The 23,016-nt window shown below is 42.6% G+C and overlaps 1 protein-coding gene across 2 annotated transcripts in view; it reads left to right on the top strand.

The window, feature by feature from the left end:
* The window catches only part of ADAMTS9 (ADAM metallopeptidase with thrombospondin type 1 motif 9), a 160,610-nt gene that overhangs the window by 89,918 nt on the left and 47,676 nt on the right, over positions 1-23,016 (top strand). For both annotated transcript variants that reach the window (XM_042929907.1, XM_042929906.1), the window contains exon 28: positions 1,441-1,617. In XM_042929907.1, the coding sequence (XP_042785841.1) occupies positions 1,441-1,617 (177 nt within the window). The remainder of the gene's footprint in view (positions 1-1,440; positions 1,618-23,016) is intronic.

Below are 23,016 nucleotides of genomic sequence, written 5' to 3'. Positions count from 1 at the left end.
TCTGTAAGCGGGAATAATCATGGCACCAACTCACGACCTATTGCATGAGATAGCGCACGACCAATACCTAGCATATATAGTCTCCAAAGTTCGCTGCTATTGCAATCATCATCATTATCCTCACTACGACTACCCTTTATCATTAGGATGACCACCAGTATCAGATAGGGTTTTGAGCCACTCTTTTGTGGAGGGCTTACATGCTTATTGTTTCGTGTTTGATTGACCAAGAATGCATCCCTCTACTCTTGAATCCTCGGAGAGAGCGCATGCTTAAAGCTTGTGGAATTGCTCTGTCTTGACTGTCAACTTTATAAAATAAAACGTGGAGGTCAACGTCTTGCAGACCCCAGTGCCAAGAGGGGGAGAAAGACAAGTGAGAGGGATGGGCGTGTTAGTCCATGCTCCTGGCGAACCCAAATCACGTGTCCCCGGTTTCACATAACCCAGTAGTAATAGGCAGTTATAATGGAGCGTTCTGTTAACTTTCGTTGACGGTGCGCCATTCTGGAGGGCTTTGCCGAAAGGCAGGAAGGGGGAGTCAGGCTTTGAGACTCATGCGTTGTGGGTTTCCCAAAACTCCTCACAGAGTTCTGTCCTGTGGGGCTTGTGATTAAGCTTCTGTAATTGGACCAAAGCCAGGAGAGTACACGCATTCACTGGGATGCTTGCTGTCAGCGCAGACCAGATCATTCCAAATTCTGTGGGAGATCTGGCCTCGACACAGCAGGAAAGCCAGATGTCAGTGTTCCTGGATGTGAGCACAGCAGTGCCGTCCAAGAAACACAGCTCGTTCCTGCCTCAGAAGTTCGGGTCTCCCCCACCACATTGTTTATTCATCCTGGGGAAAATCATCATTATCCTGAGATGCGGAGATAGCGTAAAATATCTTAACGTCATAAAGGTCTGGGGAGGTTGGAGTCACTTAATAGCCACAAGTTGGTAACAGCTTCTTACAAGCTGCCAGAAAATAAAACTGGCTCAGTCATTATTTCCTTTATTTGGTAGTGGGTGGTTTCGGGATTTTTATTGGTTTGATTTTTGCCTCTGTAGACCTCAAAGAAAAGGCTGTAATCTTATCCTAGTCACTTACTGTCGAATTGGCTCTGATCAAGTTAATTAACCTCTTTTAAGCTCCGTTGTCCCGTTTGTAAAATGAGGCAGATAATTATAGTCTCCTCCTGATGAGACAATGCCCACACCAGCGCTTAGTACAGGGGAAGGGAAGCACTCAAGAGACGATGCCTACCGTTAAGTCAGGGAACTCCAGTGTATCGTATATACTAATTTTCGTAACTCAGCTCGGTCCTGCCTAGAGACTTACCTTGCCCAGTGCCGTGATGGAATTTGGTTAAGAAATTGTTCTTAAGGGAAAGAAAGGAAAATTTGTCGCTGGCTGTTCAGACCGAGTGACCACAGCATCGTTTTCCCCTCTTGCAGTGCACGAAGCTATGCGGTGGGGGCTTGCGCACGAGACTGGTGGTCTGCCAGCGGCCCAGCGGTGAGCGGTTTCCAGATCTGAGCTGTGAAATCCTTGATAAGCCTCCAGATCGCGAGCAGTGTAACACACACGCTTGTCCGCAAGACGCTGCCTGGAATCACGGCCCTTGGAGTTCGGTACGGCCCTAACTCTTAATGTTCGTTAACCAAACTATTTGACTAACATGCCTGATTCCAAGGTGTTCTGGGTCACACTCCTCTGCGACAGCCAGTGGTCTTGCTCACAAGGGCACCCCCGGGACTGTGCTATGGTCTGTGATTGTCCTCATACTGACAAACAGGAGAATTAATTTTTTTGTGGTATTGCCGAAGTGACTTTACAGAATACATGTACCTCATATTGGCCTGGGGCCAATGTCAAGAAGTAGCTTCCTTTTTGAGAAAAGCAAGACTGGATAGATAGATAGATAGATAGATAGATAGATAGATTTTTTTTTTAAGAAATGAAATACGTTCACGTAGTTATTAAGCTCCAAAGTGATTTAAACAGACAACTCAATAGCAGACATTCTTTCCTTTCCTAAGCTACGAGAGTTTTGACTTTGTGGGGAAGATACCTGCGTATTGAGGCCAAACCAATTTTTTTTTTCTTCAATGACTGTAATTTGCCTCTGTATGACTCGGGTACGACTCTCGACGCAATCACCATAAAGCCTGTGCCCACAAAAAAAAGACTGATATCATTCTGACAACGCAAAAGACCAGCGACAGTGGACTCCATGACTTGGTGCCTTTCAAGGCATCTGAAATGTTCCCTCCCTCTCCCCAAGACACAAAGCCCGTTTGAGGCGCTTTTTTGCATCAGTCCGAGGCTTCCCTTGCTATGGGCTCGCTGACATTGTGAGACAGGTTTTCCACTGTAAAAACTATGCAAACTTCTGGGGCGGCTCTTGGCAAACAGAAGGTCGGCTGGCTACGTCAAAACAATTCTTTGGTTGAGTTGTGTCATAATCTTTGGAGCCGTTAGGGCTGTTTCATGTAAATAGAGTAAACGTTTCTGTAAATACATTGATTGCACTGAATCGGAATTTAGTATTATATGAAGTCATATCCAGAAGCCTTTTTGGCTGCATAGGGTTCTGAGGGAAAGTCTTAACCATTCCTGAAACCAGATGAAGAACAGATTAACAGAAGTGAAATGTCTAATACCTGTCGATGCCTCTTAGAATCAGGGGTTTCAGGGTCTGAGATCATGTCTGCAGGTAGAACCTAGCCACATAAGCACTGTACTTAGTATGAAGTAGAAAGCCAGAAAACTTTAGAGTATCATCTCTACTGGTACTATTTAGCTGGGCTGCAAGGCTTTCCTTCAAGAGCTTAAGAAATGCCACTCTGAGTCAGATGTATCTTCCCCCGAAGCATTTTGTCTGCAATACTGGCACCCTCCCAAAATGAACATTTTGAAAAAGATCAGAAATGGCTATAGAATGTCAGGAACATCCTCTGGCACTCCCAACTTCCCTAACTCACCTTTGACGTATTATTTTTCATGAAATTTCCCCTCTCGAGCCCATTATATTTTTACCTTGTTCGCTCAGCCAACAGCAACACCACCCCAGAGTTGTGTCTCAAAACCTCTAGCCCTCCAAAAAAGTTCTTTTTCTTTAATTTTGACCAAAAAAAAAAAATCTCCTGACCTTCAGAGGTCAGGAGATATTTAATATATAATATATATAATGTATAGTAATATGATAATATATTATATACTGTATACATAGTATATGTGTATGGATACACATTATATACAATATATAATATATGTTATATTGGTTTCCACTGCTGTTCTCCTTGAATGCTTTCTAAATACACCTCAAATTTTTTTTACACAAGACCACCACCCTCCCCCACAGATATTTTAAGAGTTCAGTGCTTAAATTTTAAACTATGATTTGCTACTTTAGCTGAAAATTTTAAGATTTTTATTGTAGTTACTCTTCTTAGGCCTGCACACGATTTTCTGAAACACAGAGAGAAAAAGAAAGAAGAGAGATTTCTAGTGCTGTGTCATTCACAGAAAAGAATACATGGGTTTTTAAAATATTCTTGCTGCCTCTATGATTTTAGTGCTTCCTTTATAAAGTGATCGTTGTTCAAGCATATATTTAAATGCCTCTACAATCTAGGAGCAAGGCCAGTTGCATAAGGCTTCTAGCTGTGATTTAAAAAAAAAAAGTGAAATCAAAAGCATTCTATTTAAATAGATAACATTTGTAATATATTACTTAAATATATGTGTGTGAGGGCAGTCTTTCAGATTCTTACTGTAGGACTGTGATTTCACTTTCATGTCGATTTTCATGGATGCTTTGGTACAATTTCTGAGCAATTCTAAATTTAAGCATACCTCAGAGAATCGTGTTAATAGCCATAAAACCACTCCCATGGTGCTTCATCATTGTAACTGACAGTGAAATTAACAACAGCAAAAAGTATATTTGAGGTGCTAACATGTTGCTTTCAAGAGAAAGCACACTCCATTTATTAGAGACCAAGAGTAGCAATTAGTCCTTCAGTAGGATTGCTTTCTCTCCCCAGATTTTCACACACTGGCGATAGTGTCCAGAATCAGCTGCGGCCGTGTGGAGTAGGCCTTTTCCAAGGTCAAAATGGAGATAGCCTCATTCAACAGTTGTTACTAAGGAACAATATTTAGGAGAGAAAAGCCACATCATGTTAGCATGGCCTGCCAGTGTCTCTTAAAATGAAGCTTCGGTGAACGTAGGCTTAAGTACCCGTCTTAGACCCTTAGTTCTGGCTCCTGTCATTGCAGATTCGGAATCATGATTTTGAAAAACATCCTCCAAAAACTCAGCCTTTTCTGTCCTCTTTTAAATGTGCCCTTCCACTCTTACTTGGTAACGTTCTGATTTCTAAATCAGGTTCGCACCCTGCTAATTAATGCCTTCCAGTCTGCTCCTGCCGCTTGTGGGAGCGGGCTGAGGGGTTGAACGCACACGTCCCATGGCTAGCGGATAAATTAGAAAGAGAGCTCTATACTGTCAAACCACAGCAGAAGGTAGTTTAAAAATCCGCAGCATTCTCCAGTCAGCAGATCCGTGGAGAGAATTCAAGTAACAAAGGTTGCAGGTGATGTCAGCTCTCCCAGCTGGTCTTGTCGCATTCCTTTCTGCGTTGCCCCGTGTATCTGCTTGCTCATCATCTTGGACCCTGTGCTTCTCCTTAGGAGAAACTGCTTGTTTGGGTTTTTTCGTGACAAACCTAGAAGTGTTCTCTGAGCCTTGCTTTAGGTGCTCTGGAACAACGCTTGTCGACCCGAATAATGAGAATTTATGAGCTCATGAAGGAACTGTGCTTTTGTTTCTGCCTGGCCAACTTACGAATTTGTGTCTACCTCATTTTCATATTAAAGTTTGCAGCTTCCTTAGGTAGGAAGAGAAAATGTCTGACATCAGTATTTTATCACCTCGCTGCATCTATCTCTAGCAAAAATAAAGATTGTAAATATCACTACCAAACTTTCTGAATACGGTTTTATGCAGCCAAGCCTAGTATTGTCTGAATATTTTGAGCAGTACAGATTTCTATGTGTTTATATAATAAAGCATATTTATTTTTTCCATGTTATTTAATTTTATATACAATGTTTAAAAATCAGTGTTTATCAGCAGATTGTAAAGGCAAATAGGCTATGTGAATTAGAAATTCATGTGTATGTTTCTTTGGGTTTTAAAAAGATACATTCGAATTTTGTAAATCCCTTCCAACGTGTCCCATCCCTCTCCCCAGTGTCCCATCCCTCTCCCCAATCTGAGCGGCCAACTGGTAAACTCTATGTAATTGGATAGTTTAAAATGTGTATTTTAAAAGGATACTTAAAAAAGAATTCTGAATTGGAAATGATGCCTAGTGATATAAACAAAAATATATGAGGCTTAATATTTTGGTTTTTTTTCTTTTCTAATACTGTTGTCCTGATTCATTGAGTCTCAGCTATGAAATATGAATGTTCCATTTATTGAATTTGTAGATAATGATAAAATATAGCCAGAAGACAAAACAAGCGATTAAAAGAAATGGTCCTGAACATGTAAAAAGAGCTAGGTACAGGAACACACTAACCTAATGTGCATAAATTTGATCACACTTTATTCTTTGTGTTCAGATAACTATAAAAGACTTGAGCATTTGTCAATTTTGTTATTGGTTCACCTGCAATACATTTCAGAAGGAATTTCTTTCTTATTAAATAAAGAAAATATGATCAAAATAATCTTGGAAGTTTTAAGAGAGCCTGCGGTTTTCAAAAAATTATGCATCATAAAGATGATCCCTGATACCTATTGGTTCCACATCCCCTGAGTCTCCTTTTTACGTGTAATTTAGTATGGTAACTGAGAGTTAAAAGGACCAAAATCAGATGTATGTGAGTTTGGGGTTTCTGTAAGGTGCCAAATAAGGTAACTTCTCCAAAGCAGATGATGATAGCTAACTTTTCCTGAGTATTTTCTGTGTACCAAGCCAAGTTAAGCAAATATACATCATATTTATCCCCCATGTTACCCCAGGAAGGTGGTGTTTTTATGAATCCATTTGAGTACCTGATCACCTACTATAGTGTTAAGACTTCACTAACAGTATACTGACTATACTAATCCTGCCTAGTCCGACAGAAATAGCCCGTATTCAGAATATGAGTTTTTTAAACTCCCACTTATATTCAATAAAAGAGATGCCTAAAAGTCAGACTCCATCAACCTCCACGTTATTTAGCTAATAGCAACATCATCCATTTGACTCCAGCAACAGAATAATCCACATTTATTCCGATTATTGGTAAATTCCCATAACCAGCACTTGTAAACACTTCAGCTGGTTATGTTTCAGGAATGGCAGAACATCTCTCTTTCATTTTAAAGTTATCACATTAGCCAGATTAGGAGGACAGTATAAAGATTTTGGTCATCAGGAATGTCACATTAAATGCATATGCATTTTTTATAAAGAAAAAGATTTTTCACTAATGAGGACACATCTTAAATACACTGCTGGTGCCTTTAAAAAAAATTAAGAAACACATTATTTGGCTCTATCCATACGAAGTAGTGAAAAATAAGGCTTTTTTAAACAAAACATTGTAACATATGAAATTACAAAATTCCCGAATTCAGTGTAGATTAAGCCTCAATAACCCACTCATCTCAGATGTGTTCAAAACAAGCAAAACACTGGCCTGCATCTAGCTCGTTGGAGATAAAACTTAACTAGCTTTTTCTCCCCCCATTGTTGACAGCTGATATGTCCTGATAGCTTGACAGATTTCTATTTTTACAGTTTTAAAAAGTCCAAAGATGGGGGAGACAGGGGTAGGAGAGTTATTAGACCATGAGGAGGAGTGTAGGTCCTTTTACTGACTCACGTCAGCGAGTTGTCCTTCTGGAACAGAAAGGAATGAAAACTTTGGAATGTACAGTGGGAGCGAGAGATTGAGTCCATGTCTAATTGTTTAGGAGGGAATCCTGATTAGTAAAGGCAGTTGAGGTAGATTGATTTTACGAAGAGGGAGTAAACAGTTCTAGGTCATTCCTTTCAAAAGGGGAGGGGGAGGCGGGTCACCATTTATTTTTCAGCGAATACTTTTTTATGTGCCTGCTGTGAGCCAGGCACTGTTCTAGGTGCTAAGGATACAGCAGTGAACAAGTCGGAGCTATTCTAGCGGAGAAAGAAAAATGTGTTGTTAAACGAATCAAACCAATTATACGTGTAATTAAAGAACTGACACTTTTTTTTCCTGGCAGCCTCGTTACAACCATCAATATAAAAATACCGATTGCTCTTACTGTGTGTGTGTGTCTGTGTGTCTGTGTGTATTGTGTAATTGTACATTAGCACACAGCTGCTAATGATCTTTGGTCATTAAATAAAAATTATCCATCCTACCTTTCCTTTTAAATGTACAATTACACAATCATTTTCAGTGATAAACGCTCCCTGGCTGATAACACGGAACCTTTAAAAACCTCTTATCAGAGAGTGTTCTTCTATTTATATTTATTTATTTATTTATTTTTTAACGTTTATTTATTTTTGAGACAGAGAGAGACAGAGCATGAACGGGGGAGGGTCAGAGAGAGAGAGACACAGAATCTGAAACAGGCTCCAGGCTCTGAGCTGTCAGCACAGAGCCCGACGCAGGGCTTGAACTCACTGACCGTGAGATCATGACCTGAGCCGAAGTTGGCCGCTTAACCAACTGAGCCACCCAGGTGCCCCCAGAGAGTGTTCTTCTATTCACCGCTACATTATAACCTAGACATGAGGTCCGTGGTCTGAGAGCCAGGATAGGCAGAGATCCTGGCTTTCCATCTCTCTCTGTCAGGGTCCTCAGCCTCCGCCCAAACGTGGGAAGCCCTGGCCCAGGTACATTGTCCCCTTTGTTATTTGATGATCACCAATAAAAACATCTAGAACGTGGGGATTGCCACACCACCACCTTTGCTTCCTGTGGTTTTGTTTCCTCTGAAGTGGGATCCTTTTCATGGATTGTTTTAAAGACCACAACCTCCCCTTCCAAAAATGTAGAAAATGGAACATTGGCAGCCAAGAAAAGAGTGTACAGGAAGTAGTATGGAAGATAATTGATACAGGCCCAACGGACAAAACCATCATTCTTACCAGATCTGCATCCCCTTTCCCCTCTTAGAAAGAGCGTATGTCTTGGCCAGTGCAGTCCAATAACTCTCTACGATGAGGGAAATGTTCTCTCTTTTTGCTTTCGAGCATGGAAGCTGCCAGCTGCATGTGGCTTATATGGAGCACTTGAAATGTGCGACAGGGATACTGCACTTTAAATTGTATTTCGTTTTAATTACTCTAAATCCAAACAGCCACCTGTTGCTGGTGGCTACCATATTGGACAGGGCAACCTCAGGCAACGTCTTTAGCAATTAATCCGCAACTAGCCGAGAAATCCGTAAACTTACAAAAGCAAGTTGGAGAGAAAAACCCTGTGTCGGCTCGTGAAGGGTCCCTGTGTAGGATGCCCTTGCATCCAAATGAGTACCATTCTCTTGCCTTTCTTCTGTTTTGTGCCTTTGTTTTGGAACACTTTAGTGGGTGTTCCCTGACAGCTGGGCATTAGAAAAATCAGGACAGTGGGAAGAGAGGCTTATCAGAACCAGCTGTCTTGAGGGTAGTAACTCCAGAGCCTCAGTGTAAAAGCAGCTGTTAAAACAACTCTCCTCTTGTGCATCTTAGAGTTCAAGTTCATCGTGGCAGTAAGTTCAGTTAGGGAAAAAGAGTGTTTATGTGTTCAGTGGGCCGAAAGGGCAAGGCTTGATTGATGCTTTTTAGGAGAAGACAAAAATGGAAAACACCAGGTAGTCACCTTGTAGAAGCTTGAATTCCAAGAGATCATTCCCTCTTTGAAGGAAGTCTCCGGAAGGCAGCTTTTCATATTCACTGAGCCCTGTAAGGTAAAGGTTGAGCAGATTAGCTTTAAGGGGCTGTGTTTGAAAGATACTTCTGAAGAATCAGAGCTGAGGCAATGTCTTCTCCACCACTGTGGTTCTCATCATTTAACTTGGCAAAACTTAGCCTCCCCAGTGATAAGAAAACCCTTATGGATTCATTCACATTTGTACACCATACTGACACACACCCCCGCCTTGAAACTAAAATGTGGGCAACAGCGTTGGCTGCAGATTGAATGATGATGTCATCAATTCTCTCTCCCAGTGGCCAGATAGCTGTTTGTTTGTTTTTTCCTTTAGAGTGACATCTGAATTAAACTATAAACCACTCAGGTGAAATCTTTTTAAGAAGCACTTATTAACTTATGCTCACAGCTTGGCTGCATACATGGGAAATGGGAAATAAGTAAAATAATTCTCAGGATCTCAGAAAGTGGATGAACTGATAGCTTCAGGTATCCGCAAAAGAGCTGTTTCTCCCTTCACTTAATTTTGTACCATGTATTTCTTTCCATAATTATAGGAAGGGCTTTGATTTTTTTTTTATTATAACAATCACTTGTATTTTGGAATCTTTACTTTTTGCTAGGAATTCTACAAAGCAGCTCGCCCATATAGTCTAATTTAATCCTCTCTACTTGATGAAGTTAGCATCATGTTGGGTCTAGGTCGTACTGTTGAGAAGGGGCTGAGTCAGGACTTGACCCTGGGGCGTTCTGCCTTTCAAGCCCCAGGTTTTAACCAAGATATAATTCCCTCATCTTCCTCTTTAGTTGGTGAAGTGGCAAAATGCAACCTCTGTGGAAAGAGGAAATTTAAGATTTTCTGTTCCCCCAAATTGTAACGATTTGACACATTCTGGAATTCCTGAGCCATTAACAAATTTTGCTCAGAGTTCTGAAGGGAGGAATATGAGAAAATTGTTCCTCTTAAAATTAAACCAAGTAAAAAGTAAAATTTGGGTTTAGAAGATTTTGAGGAAAAAAAGCATCCTCATTTATTTATTAAACATGCATTGGGCGATATTTCTGACATTTTAATATGCAAAGAGCAATGAAATAACTTGGGGTAGTCAATCTAAGTGTTTTCTGTGTTCAGTGGATGTATAGGTAACAGGACAATAGATCAGGTTTTGTTAAAGCCAGTTGGGGGATTTGCAGATGCGTGTGGTGATGTGGTTTGTTGTCGAATGTAATCTGCTTCCCTACAAGGAAATTATGAAAAAATGATGAAATTAAAATGTATTAAAAAGTGATTTCACACTAACAGCTCTCTGGTTGAAATAAAACACATCAAATGCACTGAGATACCTTCCCAACTGGTTCTTGGGCTAAATCTAAGCTCTTCCTTGAGCAACGCTGAGTTTCCTCTATTCCCATTGGTAGGACAGTCATCAACTCTGAGTTCTGGCCTTACATTCTGCTCCTTTCTTCACCCCCCACCCCCCGCCATCGTCCCAACCACTGTATTCCTCTATCCACATGGCTGCTGGATGATAAGACTTGGTTATGGTTTGGGAGCTGTGTGGGATGAAGAGAGGGAAGACGTAGCAGAAAAAAAAAACAGTGGGCTCATTTGCTTCTTCTTAGCTAAGACAAAGGAACAGATACAGTCACCACATTTCAAGTGAAAAACCTTTTAACCAAATCATTTATTTACTTTCCCCGAACCTTAATTTCCTTTGGGCTGAACAGGCCTGCCATTGAAGCTTGTTGCCTTACTCCAAGGGGCATACCATAAGCAATTTTGAAATGGATGAATGAATGAATGAGCCCGCTACTCAGGAGCTGAAATCCTTATGGCATTGGCCTAGAAATATGAAAATTAAGAGCTAATCTGTATGAGGGAGTAATTAAAAAGAAACACATAGGATTGGATGTTGGTGGTGTATCAACAGTGATTTCCTGACTTGGGGAGTTGTATGGCATTTATGTAGGAGAGTGTGCTTGAATTGATGGGACATTATGTGTATAAGCAATACATACATGTGTGTATACATATATGTGTATATATATATATATACACATATATGTATACACATACATACGTATATACACATATATATGTATATATACACACATACATATACATACATATATACACATGTGTATGTATATATATGTGTGTATATATATATATACGCCATTATTAAATAGAGGGGGTTGTTGTAATATGTTCACAGTTGGAAAACCTAGATAAGGGGGATAAGGGAGGTCTTCATGATGGTCTTGCAATCTTTCTTTAAGTTTGATGTATTTCAAGATAAGCTATTGTTAAAATTACTTAAACATAAATAGGTTCAGAGTGTGTATTTTACTTCACAAGGAAGTGAAGGGTAGGTCTCTGGATTTATTCCAGGACTTACAAGAATTCTGATATATATTAGCTATTTTTATTCTCAGATTTCCACTAGCACATCATAACAAAAGTGAGTTCTGTAGCCAGGGCTCAGTAAAAATCTTTCTCAGTGTTTCACTGGTTTATGTCCCATGACTTTCTCTTCCCCTTGTCTCTATCTCCCTTCTTCCCTTGGCCCCCTTGTACCCATGCAACTAAGATGAAAGGCCCCTGGGAATGGTGTGGTTTTTATTCCTCTTTTTCCCAGGGAAACCCAGACTTTCATAGCAAGTCGTACCAGTAAATTCCAGTAAATACTTGGTTGTATGCAGATTCACCTTTTTTTTTTTTTTTTAGATCTACTACTCCCCAGTAAAGCCCAGATTCCATTGAAAACTAAGGATTGTGGTTCTTTTGTTTGTTTTTTTCCTCCAAAAACGTGTGTTTATTTTCCTTGCACTTAATAAAAAGCCCTCACCCAACCAACTCACCTATTTCTGCATTACAATGTGCCCTTTCTTGTTGAAATCATGATTTCCTTCTCATTGGTTGTCTTTTTAATCATATGTGAAATATCCGGGAACTCTTAGCGGTGGCAGGCCAGGGACATGATGTCAGGGAGGAAGTGCTGTCCCGAAGAGTGTGTTTGTTCATTGTAGTCATTGCTGTGTGTGGGAATTGGTTTCACGTTGTCCATGTCACGTTCTCTGGAGACCAGGACTTCCCAACTCTTTTAGCCTAAGACCTTGATCTTGGATTGATGTTCAGCAGGCCCTTTACCACTTCCTTCCATGAAAAAGCTCTCTGTGCCCCACCATGGCTATTAAATCAGTTAAAATCAATTCCGTTTTGAGATTTTGTTGAAGGACTTTCTGAAAACCTTAGGATAAGTCAGTGGTTTTCAACTGGGGGTGATTTTTACCCCCTGGGGACATTGGGCAACGTCTGGGGATTAATGTCTCAAATGGGTTGGGGGTGCTACTTGTATCTAATAAATGGAAGCCAAGGATGTTGATAAGCATCCTACGAGGCACAGCATAGCCCCCAACAGCAAAGAATTATCTCACCCAAGATGTTGACATAGTACCAAGGTTGTGAAACCCTAAAGAGACATCTGGTGAGGAGAGGGAGGACTCCTCAGCAAAAGTCAAACTCAAGGTCACAGATGCAAGCCCCATGGAATGTCACTGGCTAGCTATCAGAAAACAGTTCTCTCCAGAGAGCTGAATTTTCCATTATATATTATGTGGGATTGCGGGAAGCCATCAAGGTCAGTCAAACACTTTCAAGGATGAGCTGAAAATATGAGGCCTCAACGTTGTCTTACCAGACTGAATTTGCAAACCAATGAGTAGAGTCCCTCCTTCTTTTTTTGAAGTCGGGAGGGAGAATTGTTATAAATGTCTACAAATGTGTCCAATGTAACTCGTAGACATTCTGCATGGCAATTTTGGCAGGAGTGACCAACTTTGGAAACAAAGGCACACACGAGGATGGGCATTTCTAAAAAGGGCTACTCTGCCATGTTCACACCTTTGGATTGTTCTGGTAGCACTGATAGTTCATACTTGTATGTTGCTTTTAACTTCGTGTTTCCGGCATCAGTATTTCCCTCATCCACGATAGAATTTGCAACATATGTAATAGTCCAGCTCTATCTAGGAACTGGTGTGTCAGAGTTGAACATTTTGGTTTTTCTTTTGGATACTTTTTAAAAGTAGGATTCATTCCTCATTTGCATTTGATCAGAGAAGTAGCAGAGTGTATTTCTGATTAGAGACTAAGGCAGAGGTGCAGAAAGTCTTGTATGGGTTGTAAATAGGAGTGAATCAGGATACCCCCGTCTCAGCACTGTTGACGTGTGGGACCAGGTAGTTTTGTTGTTGGGGAGCTGGTCTGTGCATTGTAAGATGTCACACAGCATCCTTGTTTCTACCCACTGGATGCCAACCATCCTCTTGGTTGTAATAGCCAAAAATGTCTTCAAACGTTGCCACATCCCCTGGGCGGTGATATTGCCTCCTCCCTGCATTTCTATGGATTTCTGACAGTAAAACTTTTCTTTCCATATTCTCATGGGCATTAGGTGGGCTATATATAGACTGCAGCACTTCCCAAATGTGTCTGATACAAAATTCCTATTTTTTTTTTAAGTCAGAGAAGTCCTTAAAGTTATAAAATTAAAAATTAAAAGTTATAAAATTCCTTTCTCCTTTCTGGAAAGATAAATTGTTACGTTGTAGAGATCAGCAGGTTTTCACCATCAATGCCTTCAATTATTTCCCACCAGTTTTTTTTAAATCCTTAAGAGGAAGCCATATGTAGGTGATCAGCTTTTCCAGATGTGTGGCATTAAGTTGGCTTTTCAGCGCATGAACCTCTGAGGAAGAAAGTTTCTGAAGCTCTACCTCTCCTCTTCCCTTTGCCACTTTGCAAATCTTCCGTGCTCTAGCAGAAAGCAAATGCCGTGTCTCCAACCTCCACACCACCCATACGAATATACCTTCCGAAGAGCAGCCTCAACTCTGAGTATGGTGGGTCAGAGAACATTTTAGATGATGCCTCTCCTGGTCCTAGAATGAAAATCAATCTCAGTACTTCTCCTTCAAAAAGGTCACAAAACAGTGGCCACATAAACACTAAACACAAAACACTATTTTGACTCCAAAACTTTTAGACCGAAGAAATCTGTCAGTAGAGGAGAAGACAAGCACAACAAGCCCCAAGATACTGTTACCAACCTCAGAAGTTTTCTGGTAGGATCTAAGTCCTAATGAGATATTGTTTTTGACCCACAACGTTTAATGTATTTTTGTTGGAATGCCACAGAAAATTTTATTAGAAGATCTGGACACTGGTGCCCGATGTAGAAGAGAGTTCTCCATAAGACAAGTGAGTGCCACCTTCCAGAATTATCTAGAACCTTAAATTACCAATGGACTATGTAAAAATGACTTCAAAATTAGAAATTGACTTTTGCCTTTTACCTGATTATAATCCGAATTATAAACCTAATTATATTTATATAATTTAACTGGAAGTGGAGACATAATAGCAACGACCCCCATTTACTGAGCATTTGCAGTGAGCCAAGCCCTGGGCCTGGTGCTTTTTTGTGCGTTATTACTAATATTCATAAAATCCTTGCAGAATGGACCTTATTACATAATAATGGATGTAATAAGGTCCATTCTGCAGGTGGGAAAACTGAGCTTCCGGAGGTAAGCAATTTTCCCAACATCATATGATCAGTAATTCTTGAAGCCCCACCTGACTGACTCCCAGGCCCCATGCTTTCCTGTTTCCTCTCTGGTAGGGCTTTCAAAATTTCTAGAACTAGTGATTTTCGATTTGTGACACATGCAAGAAACTAGCTCTTGCACAAATGGAAACCAGTGTAGCTCTCCTCTGCTTTTAAAAAAAATCCATTGAAGCTGAGTCCTTAGTCTTGAAATGTTTCCCAAGGATTTTCAGCCAGGTTCCTGGTTTTGTTGACCTTACTTATCGAAAGTGGGAGGGAGCTGAATATTTGCATTTTTAAACAGAAAAATTTTGACAGTTCACTTGGTGTTGAATGGTTTTCAAAAAAAAAAAACAAAACAACTCCAGAATTAGGCTTGGTCATCCAGAATTCCCCAGCCAGTGCTCCGAAAGGGCCTGGCTTCCCCCTAAACATTTACGGCACCCTAGGATGATGGGAATTGATACATTTTTAAGGAAACTTCTGCTGGACTAAGAAAAGTAGGGCTTTCTGAACACAACCTGATCCTAATATTTGGGTTACAGTCACACCACTTAATAGGTCTGTGGTGGCTGGTTTATGGAAGGTGTAGAGGACAGAGGCAGTGATTGATTTCTATCGAATTCGCCCTACGGTTACGAAATCTCAGGACTCCGTGTTGCTTTGGCAGCCCTGTATATCGTATATTTTGAGGGCCTTTTCTTCAGTGGAAGGGAACTTAAAAAAAAAAAAAAAAAAGCCAGTGGACACCAGGGTGGCTCAGTTGGTTAAGCATTCAAGTCTTGATTTTGGCTCAGGTCGTGATCTCATGGTTGTGAGACTGAGCCCTGTGCCGGACTCTGCTCTGAATGTGGCGCCTGCTTAAGATTCTTTCTCAGCCCCCACCGCTTGTGCATGCTGTCTCTGTCTAAGATTAATTAATTAATTAATTATTGGGAATAGCAAGTGTGCGTTTTCCGAGGTTTTTTGGTTTTGGTTTTGGTTTTGGTTTGTTTTTTGCTTTTACATCTTTCCAGCCAGAATGGAGATAGAAAATACCCAACCTACATAGAACCCCTTTGTGTTCATACATTCCTTTATAGGTTGCTTTCAGTCTGTATATTTACATTTTTCCACATGGGAAAAGTATCATTCTGAGGTGACATCTTTGGGGGTGAGAAACAACATTATGTGACGCTTGGGGTACAAGACAGTCTCAAAGGCTTAGAGCTGACTTTCAACAATAGTCTTGCCCTTGCAGGGGCAGAGTAGTATTCTGAGTTCCTAGCTTCTGCCATTTGCTGTTGGTCTTGTGTTATATTCTCGCATAACCTTCCTCTTAGGTGTCCCCTGTGCAGTATTTAGTTCTTTTTTAAAAAGTTTATTTATTGAGAGAGAGAGAGAGAGAGAGAGCAAGTGGGGGAGAGGAGGAGAGAGAGAATCCCAAGCAGGCTCCATGCTGACAGATGTGGGACTCGATCTCATGAACCTTGAGATCATGACCTGAGCCAAAACTGAGAATCGGATGCTTACCTGACTGAGCCACCGAGGTACCCCAGTTTTGGACTGAGTAGACACAGGAGATAGGAGAGCACAATAGTTATTTATTTGGTCCTTACAATGAACTGAGCATTGTGCAGGTTACTGACTTAATCCTTAAAAATTCTTGAGACATAAGTGGCCCTAGGTTCTTTGAGATGCTATTCATTCACTCATTCATGCATTCACTTGCATATTCCATAAGTATTTGAAGGTTTTTTTTATAAGCCAGGCACTTCTCTAGCTACTGGGGATATAGCAGTGAACAAAAAAGACAAAAATTCTTAGAGAAGAGGAAAATAGCTTGGAAGGGGGGATGAGAACTGTACATTTAAGGAGTCAGGCAGGTATCCATTAAGATTAAGAAGGTGAGATTTAAACAGAGATAAGCTGTGTGGATATCAAGAAGAAGAGTATTCTGGGTTAAGACCTAGAGACAGGTGTATTTCAGGCACATCTTAGCAATAGTAAGGAGGCCACTGTGGCTGGATTAGAGGTGGTGGGTGGTAGGATATGAAATTAGAGATACGATTGAGGCAGTATAACGTAGAGGTAAATCATGGGATGGGGATCGAGGGGTTAGGCTATTGGAGTGATTTTTGCTTACATTCGGTGAAGTAGGAAACCGTTGTGGGGAGAGGAGTTGAGTGGGAACGTGAATTTGTTTTCAAAGACGGATGCTGGCTTCTGAATTTAGAGGAAGCTCCTCGAGGAACAGAGTTCTGGAAGCAGGGAGAATATTAGGAAACCATTGCAGTAAATCACATGGGAGAAGCCCGTCAGTGAGTGGCTCAGATGTTCACAGTGGAAGCGGTGAGAATTGGTGGGATTCTGATGTATTTTTAAAGTAGTACCTAAGGATTAGCTGAGAGTTTCGATATAGGCTATGAGAGAAAGAGAGGTGGTGGAATGAGCCCAAATATTGGGCAGAGAATAAGCAGAAGTTGGATGGAATTTCCATTGACTGAGATGGGGAGAACTCCAGGAAGGAGTGGTTTTTGGAGGCGGACCAGGGCTTATGCTTTGGACATGTTAAGACTGAGCTGCTTGCTTATTCACCGTCGTTTCATGTCTCTGTTGAGCAGAACTGGAAAGAGATGCTTGCCGTGGTTAAGCATCTTGCATAATATCACAAAGGAAGAGACAGCCCTGGTCAAACCAGGTCTGAATGATTCCAAAACCAAACTCATACCTACCACCCTCTTTGACTCAACCCTTGGATGTCTGTTTGAGTACATCTCAGAGTGGTGTAGGAATAATTTAAATTCACATAGAACCATTGACCTGATGTTAGCCACTTCAAATGCCACGTCATTCACGTGATAGCCATTTATGTTTTAGCTGGTTTTTATTTCTTCTTGTCTGATCCTTTCATAATGGTGCTTTGGAGCCATTTCTTTACCAAGTGATAAGCAGGAGGAGAAGCAAGAAAAGAAACGTGGACGAGGGGCGCCTGGGTGGCTCAGTCAGTTTAAGCGTCCCACTTCAACTCAGGTCATGATCTCACAGTTCGTGGGTTCGAGCCCCATGTCGGGCTCTATGCTGACAGCTCAGAGCCTGGAGGCTGCTTCGGATTCTGTGTCTCCCTCTCTCTCTGCCCCTCCCCAACTAGCACTCTGTCTTTGTCTCTCAAAAAATAAAAAAATTTTAAAACCGTTAAAAATTAAGAAAAGAAACACGAATGAATAGTGCCTGTTAACAGCACCTTGGTCTGATCTGAACTCCCAATAGAGCAAAGCAAAGTTGGAGGATGAGCGTCTAATTCAACAATGGTTAAGATAATCTTTTTTCCTTCCTGCTGAGATATGTTTCTCTGGATGCAGACTCAAATATGTATGCACGTTTCAGTTTTGGGGTGGCATTGGTATCCACCGGAAAGCAAACTAATTACATAAACTACTTCTCCCCCACCCCTGCCAAAAAAAAAAAAAAAAAAAAAAAACCAAAAAAGTTGTAAGTTTTCCAGTGTAAGATGTTGGACATGTTGGCATGTAAAGATGTTCCTTTTGTGCCACGCCAATGGAGGAAGGTCCAGATACACAGAGAAAGCAAGACTGTGGAAGAGGCAATGGAATAAACTTGGTCCTGGTGTCTTTTAAATGACTGAATGGCCGATAGACTAGTTCTTTTGGAGGAGGAAGAAGTTCCTGACTGCCCTGTAGTATCATGAGTGGGTGTTCCTGAGCATTGTCATCTTCTAGAAGAATGACATCTCCAGGTAACCTCCAGTCACTGTCTGCCTGCAGAGTGCCAAGAAATTCTGGTCACTGTTCCCTCAGCTGTAGCTTTGCCAGAAATCACTCAAACACTTCTTCACTTACCTTTGCAACAGCTGAGACCTGGCACAAATATCTCACCTCCTATCCCCCTATGTTCCAGACTGCCTTCATGAATAATCCCGGGGTAAGCACAGGGATTCTGTCCTGTGTCATCTCTGTCCTTCTGTCATCTCCACCTCTTTCCTGCAAGATTATTCTGCTGATGTCACATTACAAATAATCATCACCTATAACCTCGAGAGGCAAAAGAAGTTGTGTAAAATTAGTCAGTGTGCTTAGAAATGGGGAGTCGGAGGGCATGTTAGGGACAACAGAGCCTGGGCATGTACTATGCCTCAGATTCCTGGGGGCACCACTGCACGTAGCCATGAGAAAATTCAGCTTTTGCAGATTTTGTTTGTTGTTATTCTTTGTCTTGATGGGGAGGAAAACTGTCATATTTACATTCTGGCAGAACAAAAAGAACCTCAATTCGGGTTTCATGACTCATGTAGCTAATTTCATATGCTGTTCTGTTTAATGTGAATATTTGTCCCCCCCCCCCATAAGATGTTGTTACATTAAGAGGTTAGGAGGAGACAGCTGGAGAGCCCTGTGCCTCCTAATTCTTGGGGGTAACGGAAGGTGGAGGGCGTGAGCCCTTCTTACTGTCTCCCCTTATTGGCTTGGCCCTCCCATCCCCCTTGTGAGCCATCTGTGGGGCCACCTACTTGGCTGTAGTATTGAGAGCAGCCTTCGAGTGTGCCCCAAGGGTTGACATGTGATCCTTAGTTCCTTTTCTCCCACGGTCTTAGACCTTTGGAGTACTGCAAAGACTGTCGGTGTTGGGGGCAACGGAGATGGAAGGATGGCCTCGTGCCCCATCCGGCTGGGATGACCGTGACTCGCGCATCTGCTTTCTTCCATGGTGTTCCCTGCCAATCTCCTGCTTTCTCGGCTCCTTTTCATGGTAATAAGTGCCATGGTGGTCCTGGACATAAACAGCCATCAGGCAGGCCTGTCAACATTGGCTTTACGCCCTGAAGTCACAGCCCTTGTTTCCTGGCAAAGCTTTCTCTCCCTCCTCAGTCACTCGGCTTCCCCGATGCCCCCCAACCAGAGCCATTCATGGGTTGTGAGAAGCCCTAACTGTGTGCACACCCACCAGTTAACAAATAACTGTGACCACTGCCACGGCAGAGCCGAACAGAGCCAGGAAGTGAGTGAATGGGTGTGCAGTAATGGCGATCCCTGGTGTGGATTCTGTGTCTCTAGACATTAAAGAAATAACATAACAAGAAACAAATGAGAAACATAAGTAGTCCCTCAGATAATAAGTATGAGCAGGAAATGGTGGAGTAGGAGAAAGATGTGGCATTCAGATGTGGGGTCCTTGTCTTCCTCGTCTTCCTGTCTTCTCTGGTCAGAGAGACCGTATTAATAATAGTCGATAAAAGTGAAAAGGGCACCGCAGAAGCAGAGGAATCTTCGACATTTATGTCTGTTCTGTGGATTGCTCTGTGACCTTTGGAAAGGAAAAGTCTTCGCCCTTTCACTTGGGTGAGATGTTGCCTAAGTCCCTCCCTTACTCAGCAGTGCCTGTGTTAGAACGTTAATCTGAGACTCCATTAGTTGACGTACATTTTTTTTTTTAAATACCTTTTTAACCACATGCTGGGGATATTCTAAAAGACTCTGCTGAGTAGAAATAGTGGTAGTGATGCGAGTGAACGTGCATCGATTTCTACACCGCTTGGCCAAAGCCCCAGGAGCTCCGTCTATATGCAATACAGTCGTACATGTATACCGTTGTTCCGCTTAATTGTAACGTAACTCTGTTGAGTGTAGACTGTGCTGTTGTCCCTGTTTTACAGAGCTGAGAGAGGTTCGGTAATTGGCCCCAGATGGCCCCGAGGTGAAATGGCAGGTGGCGGGCCAGCCTAGCACTGCCTGATTCCCAAATGCCCTGCACCCTGAAATGCTGCATTTTAGAACAAGGTGAAGACAAGTAGTGAGCTTTTGTTTCCTGTGCTGGCAGTCGTGTGCCTCCACCCGTTGGAATTTGTTCTTAGCTGGTGTCCCGAAACAGGAGCTTGTTATGCTCACTCTTGTTCATACTCGTGTCTGCTGTCCGTCAAAGCCAGAGGCGGGAGAATCTGTGCCTCCCTTGCTAGTCCCTGTTGGGACTCTCCCTTTGGAATAGAAAGAGTCAGGATGGCTGGTCAGCCGTGGCTGCTGAACAACACGAAGAACGCCCGTACTTGGCTACAAATCCCCAGGGCGATGGCGTTCTGTGCGGGGCATGGGAACTCCTAGTCCTAGGCGTGCATGTACTCCTTCCTCACTGTGTCACTGTCAGCATGTCGTGTCTCCTTTCCTCTTGTGTTCAATTTGTGAGATAAACAGACGGACTGGATAATCTTTGAGATGCCCTTACAGCTCAGACATTTGAGAGATTAGCCCTCGGTGAATGGACAGGCCCACATTTCCATTCATGACCATGCAAAGAGCCATTCATCAGTGAACGGAAATAATCATTCGCCCCGTGACATCAGGCGGGCCCCAAAGGGTGAATAAACCCTGAAAAATGGCCAAGAGAAAATCAGGGTGTGGCTTCAGCCCAAGGGAAATCTGGCCCTTTATGTATGTGGCTGTTTATTTGCCCACTAAGTGACTTTCTTCCCAGGGTCCTAAAGAGTTAGGAAAAAAGTAATAAAGTCAGACATACTAACTCTGTATAGGTACTGTCTCCCTGAGAGACTCGAGGAATCAGAGGCTTCAAAAATAGGCTCAAGAGACGTTCCATTGAGGTCCTTGCTCTCTGTTGTTGACTTGAGTGAGCAGGGGTGAGCACCTTGTTTTCCTCTCCAGTCCCTTTCTTCAGTATAGCTTAAGGAAGAAAGTGGTGATTCTGGAGAGGACCTGTTTGAAGACCAACTCTGTTGCTTCCTGGCTTTGTGTCCCTGGCTAAGTGACAGCACCTCCTTGTTTCTCTTTATCTGTAAAAAAGGAATCCTCAGGGGTGCCCGGGTGGCTCAGTCGGTCGAGCGTCCGACTTCGGCTCAGGTCATCATCTCACGGTCCGTGAGTTCGAGCCCCGCGTCGGGCTCTGTGCTGACAGCTCAGAGCCTGGAGCCTGCTTCGGATTCTGTGTCTCCCTCTCTCTCTGACCCTCCCCCCGTTCATGCTCTGTCTCTCTCTGTCTCAAAAATAAATAAATGTTAAAGAAAAAATTAAAAAAAAAAAAAGGAATCCTCATAGTCTCTGAGTCACACGGTCGCTGTTGGGATAAATGACAGAAGCCAGTGTCCTTCAGCCCAGTTTTCCATTCACAGTTAAGAGTTCAATAAAAGGTAGCTGGTGTGATTTCCAATAGCTCTGCTCTGACTGAAAGAGGGGTCCTGGGGTGGCCTTTTTGCATCTCAATAACTTGTGCCAAATCGGTTCAGCCCTCACACTGTGGGTCAGATTCCGAGTGGTTCTTTCTTTGTGACATTTAGGCAAACATGACGTTTCGTTTAGAGCACACTTCTGTGATGCCTACAGATTTCACGTGTCCGTTCGTTCCCGCAATTATTTGCTGGCTGCCTACGGCGTGGAAGGCAGTCTATAAGCACATGTGAGTGATGGCTGCTTTCTTTTTCCTCGGTGGCAAGCCCACGTGGTGTTCCAGGCCCCACACTGAGCTGTGTTTGAAACTCTGATCCCTAAGTCCAGATCCTTGTGCTCACGTCCTGGCTTCCCCGGAAACGGCGTGCGCAGGCTGGTTTTGCCTTCCCCACTGGTGCCATGCTCCTGTATATGCCCTTCGTTCCTCCCCGTAACTGGCAAAGGCAGATGCAAACCTCGGGTGTGAGCCTCACGTCCTTTCTGACAGTACATTCTGCAGGTGAGGCTTGACTTTGTGTTTTGTTCAACCAAGTCCAAAGGAGACTAGAATCAGAAAGAGCCTGCTGTCCGTGAAAGACACAAAGGAACATTTTTTTAAATGGAGGGATTTGGATGTTACTTTCACATTTTAGGGACGCACAAGGGAAAGGCACGTCATGATTAGTTCAGGGTCCTGCCCCCAAACTGAGCTCTGTTCGTCGGTCTCAGAGGGATGGTTCGCTCCCTGATTGGCAAAACTCCTTCCATCAGGAGAATCGTGACTTCACTTGGTCATGGCTTGCGGTCTCTGTCCTTCCTCTCGGCCTCCGAGCTCTTCCTTACCTGCTGGCAGCCAGTCCCGTGGTTGGAAATATGGGCTAGTTGATCAGCATCCTCCATCACACATTACACATAAACAGAATGTTTCCGTTTATGTGACTGTGTATTTGCAGTATAAGTGTCTTTCTTCCCAGGGTCCTAAAGATGTTATGAAGAAAGTAATAAACATGTTTCTCGTGTTTGCTAGATCCCTTGGAGTTGGCAATCACCTAGATATACAGAGCAGTGCCAGAATTCCGCCAGCTGTTCTCCTAGACCATCCATTAACCCCTGTGTAGTGAGCACCTGCTATAACCAGGCGGTCCAGGTCTATACCTCGGCCCTGCTGGTGCTTCCTCTAAGCCCCGGCATCTCCCAGCCCCATCGAGAAGCCTCCATCTGGCCAGATTCTCTGAGCACCCCTGACCTCCAGCCTCCACTTCTTATTCCTTCTTAGTTCCTTACGGTGGCCTTACTAATTCCGCGCTCTCCTCTGTCTTTGCACACATGTTCAGGTTCATGGCTGCCTTGGCAACACAGGAAT

This window comes from Panthera leo, chromosome A2, assembly GCF_018350215.1.
Source record: "Panthera leo isolate Ple1 chromosome A2, P.leo_Ple1_pat1.1, whole genome shotgun sequence".
NCBI classification, from domain to species: Eukaryota; Metazoa; Chordata; class Mammalia; order Carnivora; family Felidae; genus Panthera; species Panthera leo.
Note: the sequence above shows the minus strand (reverse complement) of the source record. Positions and strands in the feature narration are given on the sequence as shown.